The 17,021-nt window shown below is 48.7% G+C and overlaps 1 protein-coding gene across 1 annotated transcript in view; it reads right to left on the minus strand.

Moving 5' to 3' along the window:
* Window positions 1-17,021, minus strand: part of PITPNA (phosphatidylinositol transfer protein alpha) — a 39,942-nt gene that overhangs the window by 11,070 nt on the left and 11,851 nt on the right. The window contains exons 4-10 of the mRNA XM_003340522.3: window positions 15,405-15,496; window positions 9,548-9,555; window positions 8,661-8,735; window positions 7,609-7,692; window positions 5,369-5,446; window positions 5,077-5,187; window positions 4,105-4,227 (exon numbers count right to left, since the gene is read on the minus strand). Of these exons, the coding sequence (XP_003340570.1) occupies window positions 4,105-4,227; window positions 5,077-5,187; window positions 5,369-5,446; window positions 7,609-7,692; window positions 8,661-8,735; window positions 9,548-9,555; window positions 15,405-15,496 (571 nt within the window). The remainder of the gene's footprint in view (window positions 1-4,104; window positions 4,228-5,076; window positions 5,188-5,368; window positions 5,447-7,608; window positions 7,693-8,660; window positions 8,736-9,547; window positions 9,556-15,404; window positions 15,497-17,021) is intronic.

The raw sequence follows: 17,021 nt of genomic DNA on the forward strand, positions 1-17,021 counted from the left end.
TCAATTCCAGGCTCAGACACTTAGCTGTATGACCCTGAGCAAGTCACTTAATCTCTGTTTTCCTCAGTTTTCTCATCTAGAAAACAGAGATAATGATGGCACCTACCTCCCAGGGTTGTTGTGAAGATTAAATGAAATAATAATCATTAAAGCACTTAGCTTGGTGTCTGGCACATAACAGGAACTTCACAAATGTTTGTTCCTCTTCTCCCCCCAACCCTCCCAAATGCCAGTGTTCAGCTCCACCAGCTTCTGAAGTTCCTGCCCAATAACCAAAGCACTCCCTTTCACTTTAGACTTCCTCTTGAGCCTGCCGTCCTTTGGCAATAACACCTAGCTCCAGAAGGGGCATCAGTACTCCTAATGCTCATTTGCCCCTGCCAGTGGACATCACTCAGTAATCTCTCCAAAGTCACCACCACCACGCTGGTAGTCATTATCTAGTGAGCACCCAGATGTTCCCCATCTGACTCACGGGCCCCCTCCTGACTACCATCTTGCTCTCATACTAGGGGTCTTGGACAAACGTCCTTGTGTTCCTTCGAATATCCCCATACTTCCTAGTTCCTCGGTTTATCAACTCAAGTCCCATCTCGGTTTCATCTAGAGATAGCAACGCTCTTCATCTTGCCATCATCACCCATGAGGGTCCTGTGTTCACATTCTACTATTCCTTCCTCTGGTCTTAATTTTCTTTAATTCCATAGCTCTACACCTTAGCACTTCTAACCCTACCCTTTGTCCTCATCATGATCTCCATCCCTCCTCCCTTCTTCTAGGCCATCTACCACCCTTCCCAACCACACCTTGAGGAAACCGTTCAGCCCTATACTACTCTCAGCTCTTGATTTTCCTGCTCCTTAGTTCTATCAGCAACGACTCGTTGTTGAACCCCAACCTGGCATTACCCCCCAAATGAGACTCCTTTGCTCCTACTCACATCCTGTTGAATGGAACAGGAACTACAGATTATGTAATCTAATCTTAACTAAAGTGGGCCAGTTCTTCTATTTCCTCCAATCAAATATCTATCCCACTCACCACAATGGCTGTTCCAAATCTCTCCTCTCAAATCTCTCTGAGCACCCCATTTTGTTCACCTTTTCAATTGAGAATCTCATCTAGCATGTGACCCAAAAAGATTAAGATCATTCTCAGTGACTTCCTCTTCTCATCTCACATCCCTGACATCACCTCCTACTATCTCTCACTCTTTTCCTTGCTGATGCCACCCCCTCTTCAGGAACGCTTTTTAAAAAAAACCTTTACCTTCTCAGAATCTTAGAATTTGGATCCAAGGCAGGAGAGGGGTAAGGGCTAGGAAATGAGTTTAAGTGCCTTTCCCAGGGTCACCCAGCTAGGACGCGTGAGGCCACATTTTTGCAACCCAGAATCTTTCATCACGGCCTGGCTCTTTAATCACGTAGCTGCCCCTTTGGGATTTCATCCCATCTCATCTTCTCTAGCAGACCATTCTCTAATACTTAATTTCTACTATCAGTTCCTTCTGTGGTCTACAACCATATCTAATCCTCTCCCACTCTAGAAAAAAATCCTCATTAGGTCTTTTTTTTTTCTAGTTATCATCTAGTATCTCTTCTTCCTCCCCTTCTCAGCTAAATGCCTAGAAAAAGCCATCTGCACACAGCGCATTCACTTCACTTCTTGTCATTCTCTTCTAAACTCCCTGCAATCCACTGCTGACTTCCCCACTCAGGATGAGATGGTTCTTTGAAATGAACTTTCAAGCCTCAAGGTCTTTTCTCAATCTTTGTCTTCTAAACCTCTCTGCAGCCCTTCAGTTGGCTCCCTTTTCTCCTTCTGGATTCTGCTCCCTCTTGGTCCAACCCCCTCCCTACGGATGTCCCCCCAGGGCTCTGTTCTCTTCCCCTTTTCTCCCTAGTGACCTCACTGTCTCCAATGGGGTCACAAGGATCTCTCTACAGATGGCTTCCACATCTGAAGAGCCAAACCTAGTCTTCCTCCTGCACTTCAGATCTGCGCCAATAACTTGTCAATAAGACACAGGGAACTGGGTGGCACATGGGCATCTCAACTCCCAACAACTCTTCCCTAGGTCTGCCAAGGGCACTCCACCACCTTTCCAGTCATCCAGGCCCACAAACCTCAGGGTCTCTCCGCACATATATCCTCCTCACTCCCTGCCTGGATTACGGCAATAGCTTCCTTGCCTTCTGCCTTGTCTCCCTGCCTCAAGTCTCTCCTCACACCGGTCCACCTTCCATCTTTCTAAAGTGCAACCTAATCATATCACGCCAGCCCCAATGAACTCCCTAAGCTCCCTATGACTTTGGGGTCCAATGTCAATGCCTGTTTGGGGCATTCAAGACTCTTTATAACCTGGACCCTTTCTCCTTCTCCAGGCTTTCCACATTCTTCCCCTCCACATGACACACTGCATCTCTGGGGTCTCGTGCCTTTGCACTTTGGAATGTTCCCTCTGTCATGTCACCTCTATTTCCCTGAATCCCTGACTTTCTTTAAGACTCAGTTCAAGGGGGCAGCTTGGTGGCTCAGTGGATAGAGTGCCAGGCCTGAAGATGGGAGGTTTTAGGTTCTAATCTGGCTTCAGACATTAGCTATGTGACCCTGGGCAAGTCACTTAACTCTCCTGGCCTAGTTCTTATGACCTTATGTTCTTCTGTCTTAAAATCAATATACAGTATTGTTTCTAAGACAGGAGGTAAGGGGTTTTGTTTTTTTTTAAACCCTTACCTTCTGTCTTGGAGTCAATTCTGTGTATTGGCTACAAGGCAGAAGAGTGGTAAGGGCTAGGCAATGGGGGTCAAGTGACTTGCCCAGGGTCACAGAGCTGGGAAGTGTCTGAGGCCAGATTTGAACCTAGGACCTCCCGTCTCTAGGACTGGCTCTCAATCCACTGAGCTACCCAGCTGCCCCCATTTTTTAAAATTGTAATTAAAAAAAAAAAGACTCATTTCAAGTGCCATCTTCTCCAAGGGGCCTTTCCCAAGTTACCTTGTATGTTCTTTGTATGTATCATGTATATCCTTATGTATGTAAAGGATAGAAATTGAAACTGTCCACAGTCAGCAAGGCTCTCAACAGACAACTCTAGGGCCTCTCCTCCATCCTCCTCGAGGGCAGAGATTGTTTTTACTCTTTATTACTAACCACAGTACTTAGCACATATAAATGCTTAATAAGTGCTTACTGGCAACTGATGCTCTAAGAAAGGCAGTTCTCGCTGTTTGTGCCTAGGAGCTCACGAGCCCTGAAACTACGGTCATAAACCAAACTTTAGGGAGCCCAATAGCAAAGGAAATAGAGGCTACGCCAGAGCCTGGCAAAGAGCCAGCCTGAGGCAGTCAAATGAATAACCAGGACGGCTGGCCTCAGACCAGGGACTCACGGGGCACGATTCAACCAGCCCAGCCCAGGAGAAGCAAGCCGAGACAGAGGCCGCCCAAGCTCTGAAGGGAGGCGCTCCCCCGGGCCCAGACGGTAAAGGAAGAGGCATTCCCAGGGCCAGGGCAGCGGGGACAGAAAAGGCTTTCCCCTCACAAGCACAGCTACGTAACTGTTCAGGGATTGTGCTCTGTGGAGCCCAGCAGCGTCTCCTTGCCCCCACCTGAGCTCACCCTCACGGGGAGCCCCTCAAGGGACAAAAAGCATTCCTCCCGCATCCTTGACGCCCCAGCTCCCCGGGGCCTGGCGCCTGCCCTCCCAGACTCCTGTTCGCCAGGCTGTCTGCTCTCCCCACGTGGCACAGTGTGCCCCCCCGCCCCCCAAAGTGACCGAAGGCGCCCAAAGCCAACATCCCAGGGGAGAACGACTCCGCTTGCTGACGAGTCAGAGACGAGGGCGGCTGGGCTGAAGGAAACTTACCGGAACTTGCGGACAAAGCTCTCCGTGCACGGGCGCCCTGAGAACCGCTGCTCCACTCGTCCCACCTGCCCAGAGCTGCGGCAGACCAGGATCGGGACCCTCCATAGTGGGTCCTGTGGGTCCACTCAGGGCAGCGCCTGAGGATGTACCCCGGACGTCCGTGCCCGCGATCAGCTGCTCTGGATTTAGCCCATGGATTAACCTCGAGTTGCAGAGCCACCCCTAAGCTCCCCTCACCTCATCCAGCTGTCTCTTGGTCTCGTCTTCCATCCTGCGAATGTCATCCATAGTCAGCTCAACCCACTTATCAAGCCAACAGAACAGCTGCCGGTGGAAATTTGTAAACAGACGCTTCTCTTGCTAAAAAATGAAGGGCAAGTTGAAAACTCAGAAGGCGCTCCTCTCGCCTGCCTTCTTCCTTCCTGGGGTCAGACAATCTACTTTGGGGGGGCCTGGCCCGATCCCTTTGTGTTCATTATCGGCTGGCCTCCGGAGCCGCAGGGGCTCTCCCTTCAGGTCCTCCACATCCAGAGCAAAGAGGGACACCATCAGGATGGTGGGGGACGGGAGGGAAGCCAAGCCTAGTCCCAGCTGGGTGCGTTCCCTAGATACCAGAGGAGCAGCCGCGGCTCCCCCCTCTCCCGGCTCCAAGTGCCAAAGGGCAGAGGCTTCCTGGTATGAAGAAGGGGCAGGAAAGACAAACCCCAGAAGCCTGCTAAGGTGCAAAGCATTCGACCGGGTTTCCTTCTCATCCCGGAGCCATAAGGGGCCGGAGGTGGGGACAGGCAGCTTGGAGCAGGCCTCTAACCTACCGGAAAGAGTAAGCCAGGATTCAGAGGCTTGCCTGCCCTCAATTATCTTTTTTCCAACCCAGTGATTCCAGAGCCTGAGAAATTCGGACTACAGTACTTCCTGCCTTTGGATTTCTAAGAAAGGGAACCAATGTCTGAGCTTCCCCTTGAGCTTAATCAGAGCCAATCATTTCCCTCCCATTTCTGTCCCTCAGTTTCCCCCCTACCCAGCCTGACCCCTGGCGTAGATAATAAATAAACATCACCGAGTCAAGGCTGTCAGGTTGGGGACGATGACCCTGCCGGCTCCCAAATACAGTTCGAAGGATCTAAAGCGGGGCCAGCCCTGAGCTTCCTTTCTTGGGCGATGCCCACACAAGGGATGCTCACGCGCTCCCCTCCTCCCTCGGCCACTCACCTTCTGTATAAAGTTTTCAACTTTGTTCTGGAGGCCCCACCACTTGAACTTGACCGTCACCAGTTTGTAAGCGCACATGTATGGTAAGTCTTTCTGATTTGCCAATTCTTTCTGCAGAGAGAAAACACTCATGGGCAAGCGGGTGACCAAGAGGGCAGCCTGCGGGCTCCCTTCAGCCCAGCCTCAGGTCCTCCAAATCCACCTAATTCCCCGATCGGCTCCCCAGGAAGACGGAGCCCTCAGCCCACCCAGCCCCTGCTCGGGCCCCTGGTGGTGAGAGGGCGAACGGTACCTTCCAGTTGGGACCCAGCGGTCCCCTACCCGTCTTGACTGACTTAAATCTTGCTGGGTCTTCTTCCTGCTTATAATCCTGTGAAAGAGAGATGGGCAATGGGGAGGGAGTAGGAAGAGCACCACCTAACTGACACCCAGGCCACCACCATCCAATCCTGCCACCCTGTAACAGGCCCAGCCAACATCAGAGAAGGCGACCAGCGTCCAACTGCATCCGCCTGCCCCCAGCCAAAGCGGGGGGATGTCCCGTCCCCGCTGAGACACGCAAATATTTAGGCTTGCCTCAGAGAGAGGACTCGAGATTATTTCTGCTGTGGTTTATTTCAGACATTTCCCTATAGAGATCCATGACCAAAGAGCTTAAAAAGACATCATCTTTCCACTGCCCATGCCCAGGGCCCATAGGTTAAACATCTCTGGGCATGATCTCACTGCCTTGCTTTCCGTAACTCGTTTTTAATGGTGCACGATGGAAAGTATTCCCAGTGCGGACTATGGATTGCTTGTGCATTAATCGTCCCTCTTACTTCATTGGTTTGCAAACAGTCAATTCCTGAGCATGTGGGAGGGATTTAGCCAGTCAGCTTTTAATTCTGGCTCTTTCTAAGTCATCTTTCACCTGACTGAGACTCAGGAAATGCAAATGAACTTTAGTCACCCCAAAGAGCAAGTCTCCCAGAGAAAAAGAGAAGGGCACAGCATGCCTTCGAAGCCAGTTACAGGGGGTTTGTGTTCTGGGGAATCGTGAACATTATTTCATCCCTGTTAATACGGAATAACTGAGAATCTTCTGGGCACTTAACAGTGAGCTCCCCTAGAAGCCTGTACTCCCTCCTTGGAGGGGGCTCAAGGAAGCAAGGGGGGCCAAAAGCAGAACTCAGATCTTTTCATAAACCCATCGCTGCTGGAACAAAGCCCTGCCCTCCTGGGCTCAGGGTATCGCGCAAAGGGCGCCATTGCTGCCTGAGAAGAGAGGGAGAGGTCCACAGCCCTTCCTATCCCTGGAGCCAAACAAGGCCCAGAAGACAGAAGACGGAGACTTGGCTTTGCCAGTCTTTTTTTTTTTTAACCTTACCTTCCATCTTAGAAACTATACTGTGTGTATTGGTTCTAAGGCAGAAGAGTGGTAAGGGATAGGTAATGAGGATTAAGTGACTTGCCCGGGGTCACACAGCTAGGAAGTATCTGAGGCCAGATTGGAACCCAGAACTTCCCTTCTTCAGGCTTGGTTCTCTATCCACTGAGCCACCTACCTGTCCCCTCTGCCACTCCTATCTATCTAATATTCTGCTCCTAAAACCGAATCCCCCATCTTCCCTTCCTCATTTTGGAAATCACCACCCTGGCCTTCCTGGGGACCCGGGGCTCTATACAGTATTCCACATGGAGCAGAGGCTCAATATGTGTCCTTAGTTGGTCTGGGGAAATCCAGGCCAGCATGACTGCCTAGGCTGAAGACCTTCAGGGTGTGCAGTATATCATCTGACCAGGTGACTTCTCTAGTAGCATTCCAAGCCAAGAACAAGGAACTTCCGGAACTTATTTGAAAGACACATTGTGGGGGGAGGACTGGGTGGTTCAGTGGAGAGAGAGCTGGGCCTGGAGACAGGAAGTCCTGGGCTCCAATGTACCTCAGACACTTCCTAGCTGGGTGATCCTGGGCAAATCACTTAACCCCCACTGCCTGGTCCTTACCACTCTTCTGCCTTAGAAGTAATATAGAGTATTGACTCTAAGATGAAAGGTAAGGGGGAAGGAGGGAGGGAAAGAAGGAGGGAAGGAAGGAAGGGAGGAAAGAAAAGAAGGAAAGGAAGAAGGAAGGGAGGGAAGAAGGAAAGGGAGACAGGGAAGAAAGGAAGGAAATGAGAGAGGGAGGGAGAGAGGGAAAAAAGAAAAGGAGGGCGGGAGAGAGAAGGAAGGAAGAGAGGAAAGAAAAGAAGGAAAGGAGGAAGGGAGGGAGGGAAGGAAGAAAAGGAGGGAGGGAGGGAAGAAAAGAAGGGAGGGAGAGAGAAAGAAAGGAAGGAAAGGAAGGAAAGGAGGGAGGGAGAGAAAGAGGGAAGGAAAAAAGGAAGGAAAGAAAGGAGGGAGAGAGGGAAGGAAGGGAGACACATAAGAGGCCCCACCTTAGGAACTAAGAAGGGGTGTGGTTCTCTTGCTTCAAAAAGGCTTTATACCACCCCACCTTCTTAGAGGTTCCACTGGCCAAGCACTTGTTCTATCCCTGAAAACATTTCCTACCTTGCTAAGCACCTGGCTTCGATCTGCAATATCTATAAAAACAGTTTCCACGTGTTTCCATACATCTGGCTCCAGTTTGTGCACCTGCAAGATACAAACAATTCAGTCCATGATTTCCCCAAGACACAAAGAAGCCCTCACCCTCCAATGGAGAACTAGGACGAAGGATTCCCAAAGCCAATAATGTCAGAAGAGAAATTCCCTCTGGGGGAGGCTTCCCTGGCAAACCCGCCAAAATAAAGAGTGGCCTGATGTTTACTTTGACACCATTAAAGCCCAGGTCATCACCCTTTCACTCTGTAGAGCACTTTAATCCTTAGGACTATCACCCCCTCTCCCCTGCAGACCTTAAACTTGTCTGCATGAAGCCTCTGACTAGGTCTCTGGGTATTTTTTTTTTTGGGGGGGGGGGTCTTTCACTTTTGTTTTTAAACCCTCACCTTCCATCTTAGAATCAACACTGTGCATTGGTTCCAGGGTCACCCACGTAGTAAGTGTCTGAAGCCAGAATGGAACCCAGGACTTCCCATTTCTAGGCCTGACTCTTTCTCCTCTGAGCCATCCAGCTACCCCTCTATCTATCTATCTATCTATCTATCTATCTATTCATTCATTTATTCATTCACTCATTTATTCATTCATTCATTTTTTTTTAATGTTCGTTTTTGAAAACTTTGAGTTCCAAATTCTCTCCCTCCGCTGCCGGGCCCTCCACCATTCACTGAGAAGGCAGTGGGTATTTTAAAGGGCTGCATTTTTAAAGGGCGTGTGTCTTTTCCCAGGATCACTATAATTCACTAGTGTCATGCTTTGAACCAGCCCAAGGACTTCCAGGAAGTTGTGCAAGTTCCTTGTGGGTCACATTCTGCCATCCTTGAACTACAAGAATCTTAGGCCTGAGGACTAGGTGCCCATTGAAGCAGCCCCCTTTCCAGACAAGATCAGCTATCCCCTGAGGAGTGACAAGGCAGTAAGGCCAAGTGGCTAGGCCCTAGTGGGCAAGCCTACGTGGGGCCTGGTGGTCCACACATGTCCTCGACAGCTGTACTTACATTTTCCAGTGTTCCAAGGTCAGGTTTGTGCCAGGTTTCAATTTTAATCAGGAAGTCATCTTTCATGTATTCATTCTGACAATGCAGATGAGGAAGAACAACACAAAGGATCTTTTAGTAGGGTAGGACATCAAGGCCTGTGTGATGACCATCCTCCAGAAATCCCACAGTCACTCCCCAGTCAGAACCCTGCCCAGAAAAGGACTGACCAATGGGAGGACTCCATATGTGCTTGGGACAGTGTAATGTGAGGGCTGTGGGAAAAGGAACGAGGAAGACTCGCTCTGGGGGACACATTAAGTCACCAAGACCTGAGTGGGCATTGAGTGTACTGGACTGCCCACAGGAGAATGAGGCACCTGGGAGGGGAAAGGATGCTTGCTATGCATGGAGCTGGGGCTACACAAAACAGACTTTGGCCACTTGATAATGTTGCCAAAGGCCAGTCCTGGCTCCGAGTCACAAACTCACTGGCAAGGGAGGAGGAAGACAAATTTCAGTCCACTAGACTTGACGCCAATACTGTGAGTGAGGGCACAAGCCCAAGGGAAGGTGAGGCTCTACTTGACATGGGAGACCCCTTTGAGTTGAAAACAAGGTCTCTGATGATGAAACCCAGCTCTAGTCTCCTGTGCCCACTCACTGAGAATGGCCTCAGCTTGTAAATCCAAATGCCAATGCAGCTTAACCAAGGAGTAATTGTGCCAATTAACACATTAATCATTATGGAAAGGTCCCAGGAGGATTGAGCCTTCCTCCTCCAAAAACCACCCATCCATTGGCCTTTCTCTTTTCCTTATTTGTAGATTTCTCTCTCTCCTCTCTCCTTTACTTCTCTCTTGCTCTCTCTCTCCATTACACATTATAGACCCTTAACAGATACTTACTGTAATAACTGCTCCAAGGTTAGGGCATGGAAGGAAGAAAGACAAAAGATTAATAACGACAAATGAACAACAGCCTCCCTCCAGCAGCCAACAGCACACCCAGCCGCCTCATTTCCCAAAGTTGTCCCACCAGGCCCTCTGGCCAGTCAGGAGTGACTAGGCTTCCCCTATCCCCTTGAGTTTTGCTAGTCAAGTAGAAAGAAGCCCAGAGGAACAAATTCTGCACTTAATTAAAGAGATGCCACTATCTGTTCTCTGAAACCTTTCCAACTGGGCAGGGGAATGGCACAAAGCCTGGTCAAGCTGACCCTCTGCAGCCCCCATCACCCTGTAGTAAAAGATCATGGATGGCTTGGGTTCTGCAGGTGTTGGGGCATGGGGACTGAAGCTAGGCAGGAAGGCATCCAACCACTGCCCATTTAGCCGCTGCATCCCTTCCCTTCACAGTAACCAGACCCCATGCCCTCTGTACCACTGCTGCTCATTGTAATTAGACCCTTTTGGAAAGCAAGCCTCAATTATTCATCAGAGAAAAATGGCTGCAAGATCCTATGTCACCAAGGGCAGATGATCTCCCCACAAAAGCCTTGTTCACCCTGTGTCCTTGAAGTGCAGAAGCTACCTGTATTTCTGCTGGATGCTGTTCTTTCAGGGAGCTAGGACACTTAGAAATTGGCTTTCAGTTAGAGAACGGAGGATACCGCACAAATGAGATGTTAAGCTAGTTTTAAACCAATTCTTTTGGTTTCTCTTTCTCTTCTCCCAGACCAGCCTTAACAACCAAAAACTGGAAGAAGAGAGTAGGAAGCTAGCTTAAGTGTGGGAAAAGCTCCATGTAAACTGGAGCAGAAAATCATCCTGAATCCACTACAGACTTGGGCAATTTAACTTCAAGTAGGCCCTCATTGCCAGATGACCATCCTTTTATCATCTCTTCATTTATTTCAAACCTCCTCTTCTCTCCCAAAGCCCCCCAGTTCCATCATCTCCTCCACTCAGTCCTAGCAGATAATTCCACCTCCTTCTTTGCTGACACCCTCCAGCTCCAGCAGGGAGCTCTCCATGAACGCCATCAGCTTCTCTTCCAAACCCTACTTTGTCTTCAGGAACTCTTCAGTTTCTGATAGAGGCCAAGCTGACTTTTCGGCTGTACATCCCCTCCTCACAACCTCATCTCCCCAAATCTCCTCAATGGCTTTCCTCCATCAATCATTCCCTCTTGTCATACATATTCCATCTCTCCTGTATGACTCTCCCCCATGGCAAAGATTCTCAAGGATCCCCTACCCTAAAAAACACAACAAAAACCTTTTCTTCACCTTCTCAGTACCTCTTTTCACTCCTTCACTGTCAACTTCTAGAAAGAGTAGTCTAGACACACTCCCTCGACTTCCTTACCACCTACTCACTATTCAAGTCTCCTTGCAAACTGACTTCAACCCCCACCATTCTACTGAAACAACTCTTTCCAAAGTTGCCATTAACTACTCTCTTGCAAAATCCAAAGACCTTTATTCTTTCCTTTCCCTTCTTGACCCCTGTGACAAGACAGGCAGGCCTGGGCCCTGAGAACCATGGCATCCTTCATGACCATCCCTCCTTTTGCACAGCCCCCATGATACGGGGCTCTCAGGAGTTCCTGCTGTCTCTTCTTACTCTCCTTTGCTAGTGCTTCCTTTGCCTTTTCTGTCCTTGAGGACCCTCTCTTCTCTACGTATTCATTCCCATAATCCTCACTGTGACTTCTACTCATCTGACTTACAAATCTCTCTGTCTCTCTCTCCCCACCCTCCCTCCCTTTCCTTACTCTTCACACAGTTTATCCTCACCTGATATACTCTATTTCCAATGGCCTACACCTATAGCTCAACCTGACCTTCAACTCATCATTTCCAAACTTGAATTCCACTTCTATTTCCCTATTTCTTTTTCTTTTTTTAAACCCTTACCTTCCATCTTGGAATCAATACTGTATATCGGTTCCAAGACAGAAGAGTGGTATGGGCTAGGCAATGGGGGTCAAGTGACTTGCCCAGGGTCACACAGCTGGGAAGTGTCTGAGGCCAGATTTGAACCTAGGACCTCCTGTCTCTAGGCCTCACTCTCTGAGCTATCCAGCTGCCCCCTCCCTATTTCTTTTGATGAAGCTAACAGCTTCCAGGTCACCCAGGTTTATAACCATGAAGTCATCTGTGGTATTCCCCACCCCTAAATCTGTGCTTTGTCCATCAGCTCTCCAGTCTATAACCCACCATCTTTATTCCTAATGCTGCTCTGTGGTTAAGTCCTCACTTTTCTTGCCCACACAGCCTCCTACATGATACTGCTTTCAATTTATTGAGTTGCCACTGACCAAATGATCTTCTCATATTCTGATAACACCATTATTCTACTCTAAATCTTCATTAGCTCCCCATTTCCTATTATCTAGGTGCAAATCCTGTTCTTGGCATTCCAGGTCCTCCCCAGTCAGGCTCCAGTTCATTTTTGTAGCCTTATCTCGTCTGAGTCCCTCTTCTCCTGAATCTTCCCACCAGAAGCCTGACTGTCTCTAAAGGACACTGTTCACGTGACCACTCTCTCTAGGAAGCTCTGCTCCTTCTCTCCTGTTCCCCAGGCCAGAGGGCCAGGAGGAGCTGATATTCTCCTCCTTTTTCCAGACTGTCCCTCTGCCATCATCACTCAGAGGGTCACCCTGTCTGTCGCTATCAGCCAAGCCAGATCCTTGTTGCCATGAGCCTCTGGCCTTCACGTCACTCCCCTCCTTCCTCAAACAATTTCAGCACCGGAGCTATCTTTTCCCAACCGAAGCCCTTGTACTTAGACCTGGACCTACACATTCATGCTCAGCATCGAAGACTCTCCACAATGTGGCTGCTACCCTCTCCTTATTCTATGCTACTACACGGACCATCAAATTCAACCCTCCATTTCTTGCCTCCACAAATTTGCACTGGCTGCCCTCCCCTGGAATGCTCAACTCTCAGAATCCACATTCTTCAAGGCTCAGTGGAGGCACTCATCCCCCACGTGTTGATACTCTTCTGCCCCCCTCAGTCTTCCTAGTCACACACTCACTCACTCACACACACTCACACTCACACACACACTCACACACTCATACTCACACTCAATCACTCTCACACACTCACTCACACACACTCACACTCACTCACACACTCACTCACACACACACTCACTCACTCACACACACTCACTCACTCACACACTCACTCACTCACACACACACTCACTCACACACACTCACACACTCACTCACTCACACTCACTCACTCACACACACTCACTCACACACTCACATACACTCACACTCACACTCACACACACACACACACACACACTCACTCACTCACATGCATGTGTATTGTGCTTCCCCAATAGAATGGAAGCTCCTTGTGGGCAAAGACCATTCATTCCATTTGTGTTTTTATCCTCTCAGGCCCTGACACAGGACTGTACACAGAGCAGGTGCTTAATAAACACCTATTATCCTCTTCATGTATACTACACTATTACACTGGGCCCCTCTCTTCTCCATCTACTCTTGTTTCTTGTCCTGTGATCTCCAGGCTCCAGGCCTTTGCCCACTCTATAGGTGTGAAGCCCTCTCTCCTCCACCTTCACCTACTGAAATCTCCATCTCCAAGGCCCCATTCAGGGGACACCTCTTCCACAAAGGCTTCCCTGACACCACCCAAGAGGGAAAAGTGTACACTTCTCCACTTGGTACTTATCTTGGCACTTTTTGCATAGCAATTATTTGTTTACATGTCTTGTCCTTGGCACCAGGGCTTATGCCCTCTCTTTGTCACCCCAAAGCCTAGCACAAGGCATTACACACAGTAGGTGTTTTTTTTTTTGTTGTTGAATTGAATTGGTGAAATTAAAGACCTCCAGAAGGTAAGCAAAATGCCAGTCCACACTGTCTTAAACACATCTGTGCCGGGGCTGACAGAGTGCCGTGCCCAGAGGAGTGGCCCTGGAGAGGAGTAGCAGCCCACAACATTCATTTCCAGCAAAGAACATGGACTGTTCCATGCCACACTGGCTCAACTTACTAACTTGCCTGGTATGACGTTCTTGTGGGCCAGGGAAATTTACCTTTGGCCCAAGACCAGACACACCCAGACACGTTGCATATCATCTTTAAGAAAGTGTGCACAGCCTCGTTTCCAAGGATACAGTCACTATCTGCCCATTGGCTAGGCTGACGTGATGATATCCTCTGACTCATTTTTGTTCACAATAGTGAACTCTGGATTTGGGTGTTTCCTCTGGAGACCTCACCCGGCTAAGAGTCCATCTGGAGAGGCATCATTCCCTAAGTCATGCCCATGTTCCACCCTACCTCTGCAGCCAGGGGCCAAGGACTCCAGAAAGGAAGAGCTCCTATCCTGTCACCCTTGTACTTTCCAAATCCACAGACTTGGGCTCTGCATGCATCTACATGCTATATACGAACATTAGAATAATCCAGGGGGGGCAGCTGGGTAGCTCAGTGGATTGAGGGCCAGGCCTAGAGAGGGAGGTCCTAGGTTCCAATCTGGCCTCAGACACTTCCCAGCTGTGTGACCCTGGGCAAGTCCCTTCACCCCCATTGCCTAGCCCTTACCACTCTTCTGCCTTGGAGCCAGTACACAGTATTGACTCCAAGACAGAAGGTAAGGGTTTAAATAAAAAAATAAAATTAAAAAAAGGGTAATCCAGGAAGGCACAAACCAGTATGAGTTACCATGCCACCAGGACCAGGAAAACATACTTAAAGACAGTATTTGCCCCAGTCCACATGAATACGAGTATCTGGATGCCCAGATGGAATTACTGCCTGGAGTTGTGGATTAGGGCTGGTATATGGTGGCCACAGGCCAGGCCAGAGGTGTAGAAAAACAGGGAAAGCCCCAGAAGATCCTGAACCACTCTAGGAGGATACTGGAAGACCTAAACCAAATTGCCTCCCTACCCCCATGCCCAAAAGCCCTTAAAGAGGACCCTTGTCCTTTCCAGGAATATCCTAGACACAGAGCTGACCAAGGTCAAGATCAGATTGCTCCCCAATTATTGTGGTTCCAGAGTGCCCACAGTCCCATATCCTAATTTAGATCCACGTGTGTGGTCAGGCCACAAGTAGGGCTCTTTCCACTGGACAGAGACATGTACATCCGGTGGTCCACTGTGTACACAATGGTTACCTCAAACCCTCGGGTCACCACATTATCTGTTCTTTTTTTTTTTTAATCCTTAGCTTTTTTTTTTAAACCCTTACTTTCCTTCTTGGAGTCAACACTGTGCATTGGTTCCAAGGCAGAAGAGTGGTGAGGGCTAGGCAATGGGGGTTAAGTGACTTGCCCAGGGTCACACAGCTAGGAAGTGTCTGAGGCCAGATTTGAACCCAGGACCTCTCACCTCTAGACCTGGCTCTCAATTCACTGAGCCACCCAGCTGCCCCCACATTATCTGTTCTTAAAAGAAGAGATATAAACAAAATATTCCCCAACTCATATCACCTCTTCTTTTGCCTCTCTCTTTAACCTGCAATACAAGTCCAGACAAGGAATTGCCTCTCAGGGGCTTACCTATAGCTTCTTATCAAACAAAAACGTCTCAAATTCACCCAGGGTTCAGGATGCACCATCCCCAAAAGGACGACTACTGGTCATGACTATTCTGGTAGTTCCTACCTACCTACTTGTCTACGTAATGTTAACCAACCAATAATGGTCCACAAGTCAGCCTCTAGCCCCAACCTTTTCCTGGGTGTCTTTTCCTGGCTGCACCCTCATCTCTGCCCGCCTTCCCTAACGTTCCCTCCTTAGCTACTAGTCCTTCCTATACTCACCTGTTCTACAGTAGGGGTAGGCATTCCACGCTTTTTCATGGATATTCAGGGCTCCCTCTGGGGCCAGCATTCGAACAAACGTCGGTACTTTGCTGTAGTGGGGGATAGGGGAAAGGAAGGAGAGAGGAAGAAGAGAGCGGACTTTTACGGTAGATCCTTCGGAGCACAGCTTCATCTTCCTGTGAAGAGTCATTACCTTGAGAACCCAGATCACCTGACCCTAGAACACAAGAGCTCACGTGCCTCAACAGAATCTGCTTCCCCAGATCCATGCCCAATGCCTAACCCACAACCAGATGAAGAATAAGGTGATTGCCTCAGCACTACTCCTCTGCCAAAGCCTTCAACAGCACACTGGCCTCTGGGCCACCTGCATTTACTTAACATGGTTTGTTCTTCTTGGTTCCAGAGCATGGTTCTAGGGATTCAAGGGGTTGGGATTCAATTCAACAAGTATTGAGCTCCTACTGTGTGTGAGGCATTACACTGGGCACTCCAGCCCCAAAAGAAGAAACCGATGGTTTATGCCATCAAGGAACTGATAATAGAAAAGGGACCATAAGACATGAACATCCATCCACCATGATGCAACACCTCATGGGGTAAGACCACATGTGGAGGAAACAGAAGAGAGCGATCACTTCTAGTTGGAGGAGCATCTGGGAAAGCTACATGTTAGTGACATTTGTTCTGGCCTTGAAGGGTGGACAGAATTTCCTCAGGGAGAGATGGGGAGGGAGCATATGGAAGGCACAAAAGTCATTAAGCATGTGACGTATGTAGAAAACAGAGGATAGTCAGTTGGAATGTAGAGAAGCTACATGGAGAGAGAAAGAGAAAAAGGTAAGTTGGAGTCAGTCCATGGAGGACCTTGAATGTTATTCTAAGGTGTTTGGACTTTACTCAACAGGCAGTAGAAAAATAAAAAACCCACCACAGGAAAAGCCAAGGAAGCATCGTGACATGAATTATACTCTAGAAAGAAAGGTGAAAGAAACTACAGGCACAAATACAAAGCAAACAGAACCTAATCCTCAAGGATCTTACAGCCCAGCAGTGTGCCAGGGGGGCTGGCATGAAGTAAAACCTTCTACTCCAGTTTGGAATAGCCCAAGGGAAGTGGGATCCATATGTCTTATGTTCTTGTTCTTTTAATGTGGCTAATTCTATCCATTATTTTGGAGATGATGGTGTGATGATCCTGGAAAGTTAAGGTTTGTGTACATGCTAGTAAATACATTCTTTTGGGGGCAGCTGGATGACTCAGTGGATTGAAAGCCAGGCCTAGAATGGGAGGTCCTGGGTTCAAATCTGACCTCAGACACTTCCAAGCTGTGTGACCCTGGGCAAATCACTTAACCTTACTACCTAGCTCTTATCACTCTTCTGTCTTGGAACCAATACACAGTATTGATTTTAAGATTGAAGGTAAGGGTTTAAAAAAACCCCAACAACATTCTGTCTTATTCAGTTCTTCGACTCCTACTCCTAGGAATGGCTGAGCAGGGCATGGATCTTTAGCTGACAACTCATCCACACTTTAGGATACTGGCTACAACAGCTTGAGAACCTCAGGTCTGAAACAAGACTTCAGAGATAACCCAAGACATAGATTAA

This window comes from Monodelphis domestica, chromosome 2 (genome assembly GCF_027887165.1).
Source record: "Monodelphis domestica isolate mMonDom1 chromosome 2, mMonDom1.pri, whole genome shotgun sequence".
Taxonomy (NCBI): domain Eukaryota; kingdom Metazoa; phylum Chordata; class Mammalia; order Didelphimorphia; family Didelphidae; genus Monodelphis; species Monodelphis domestica.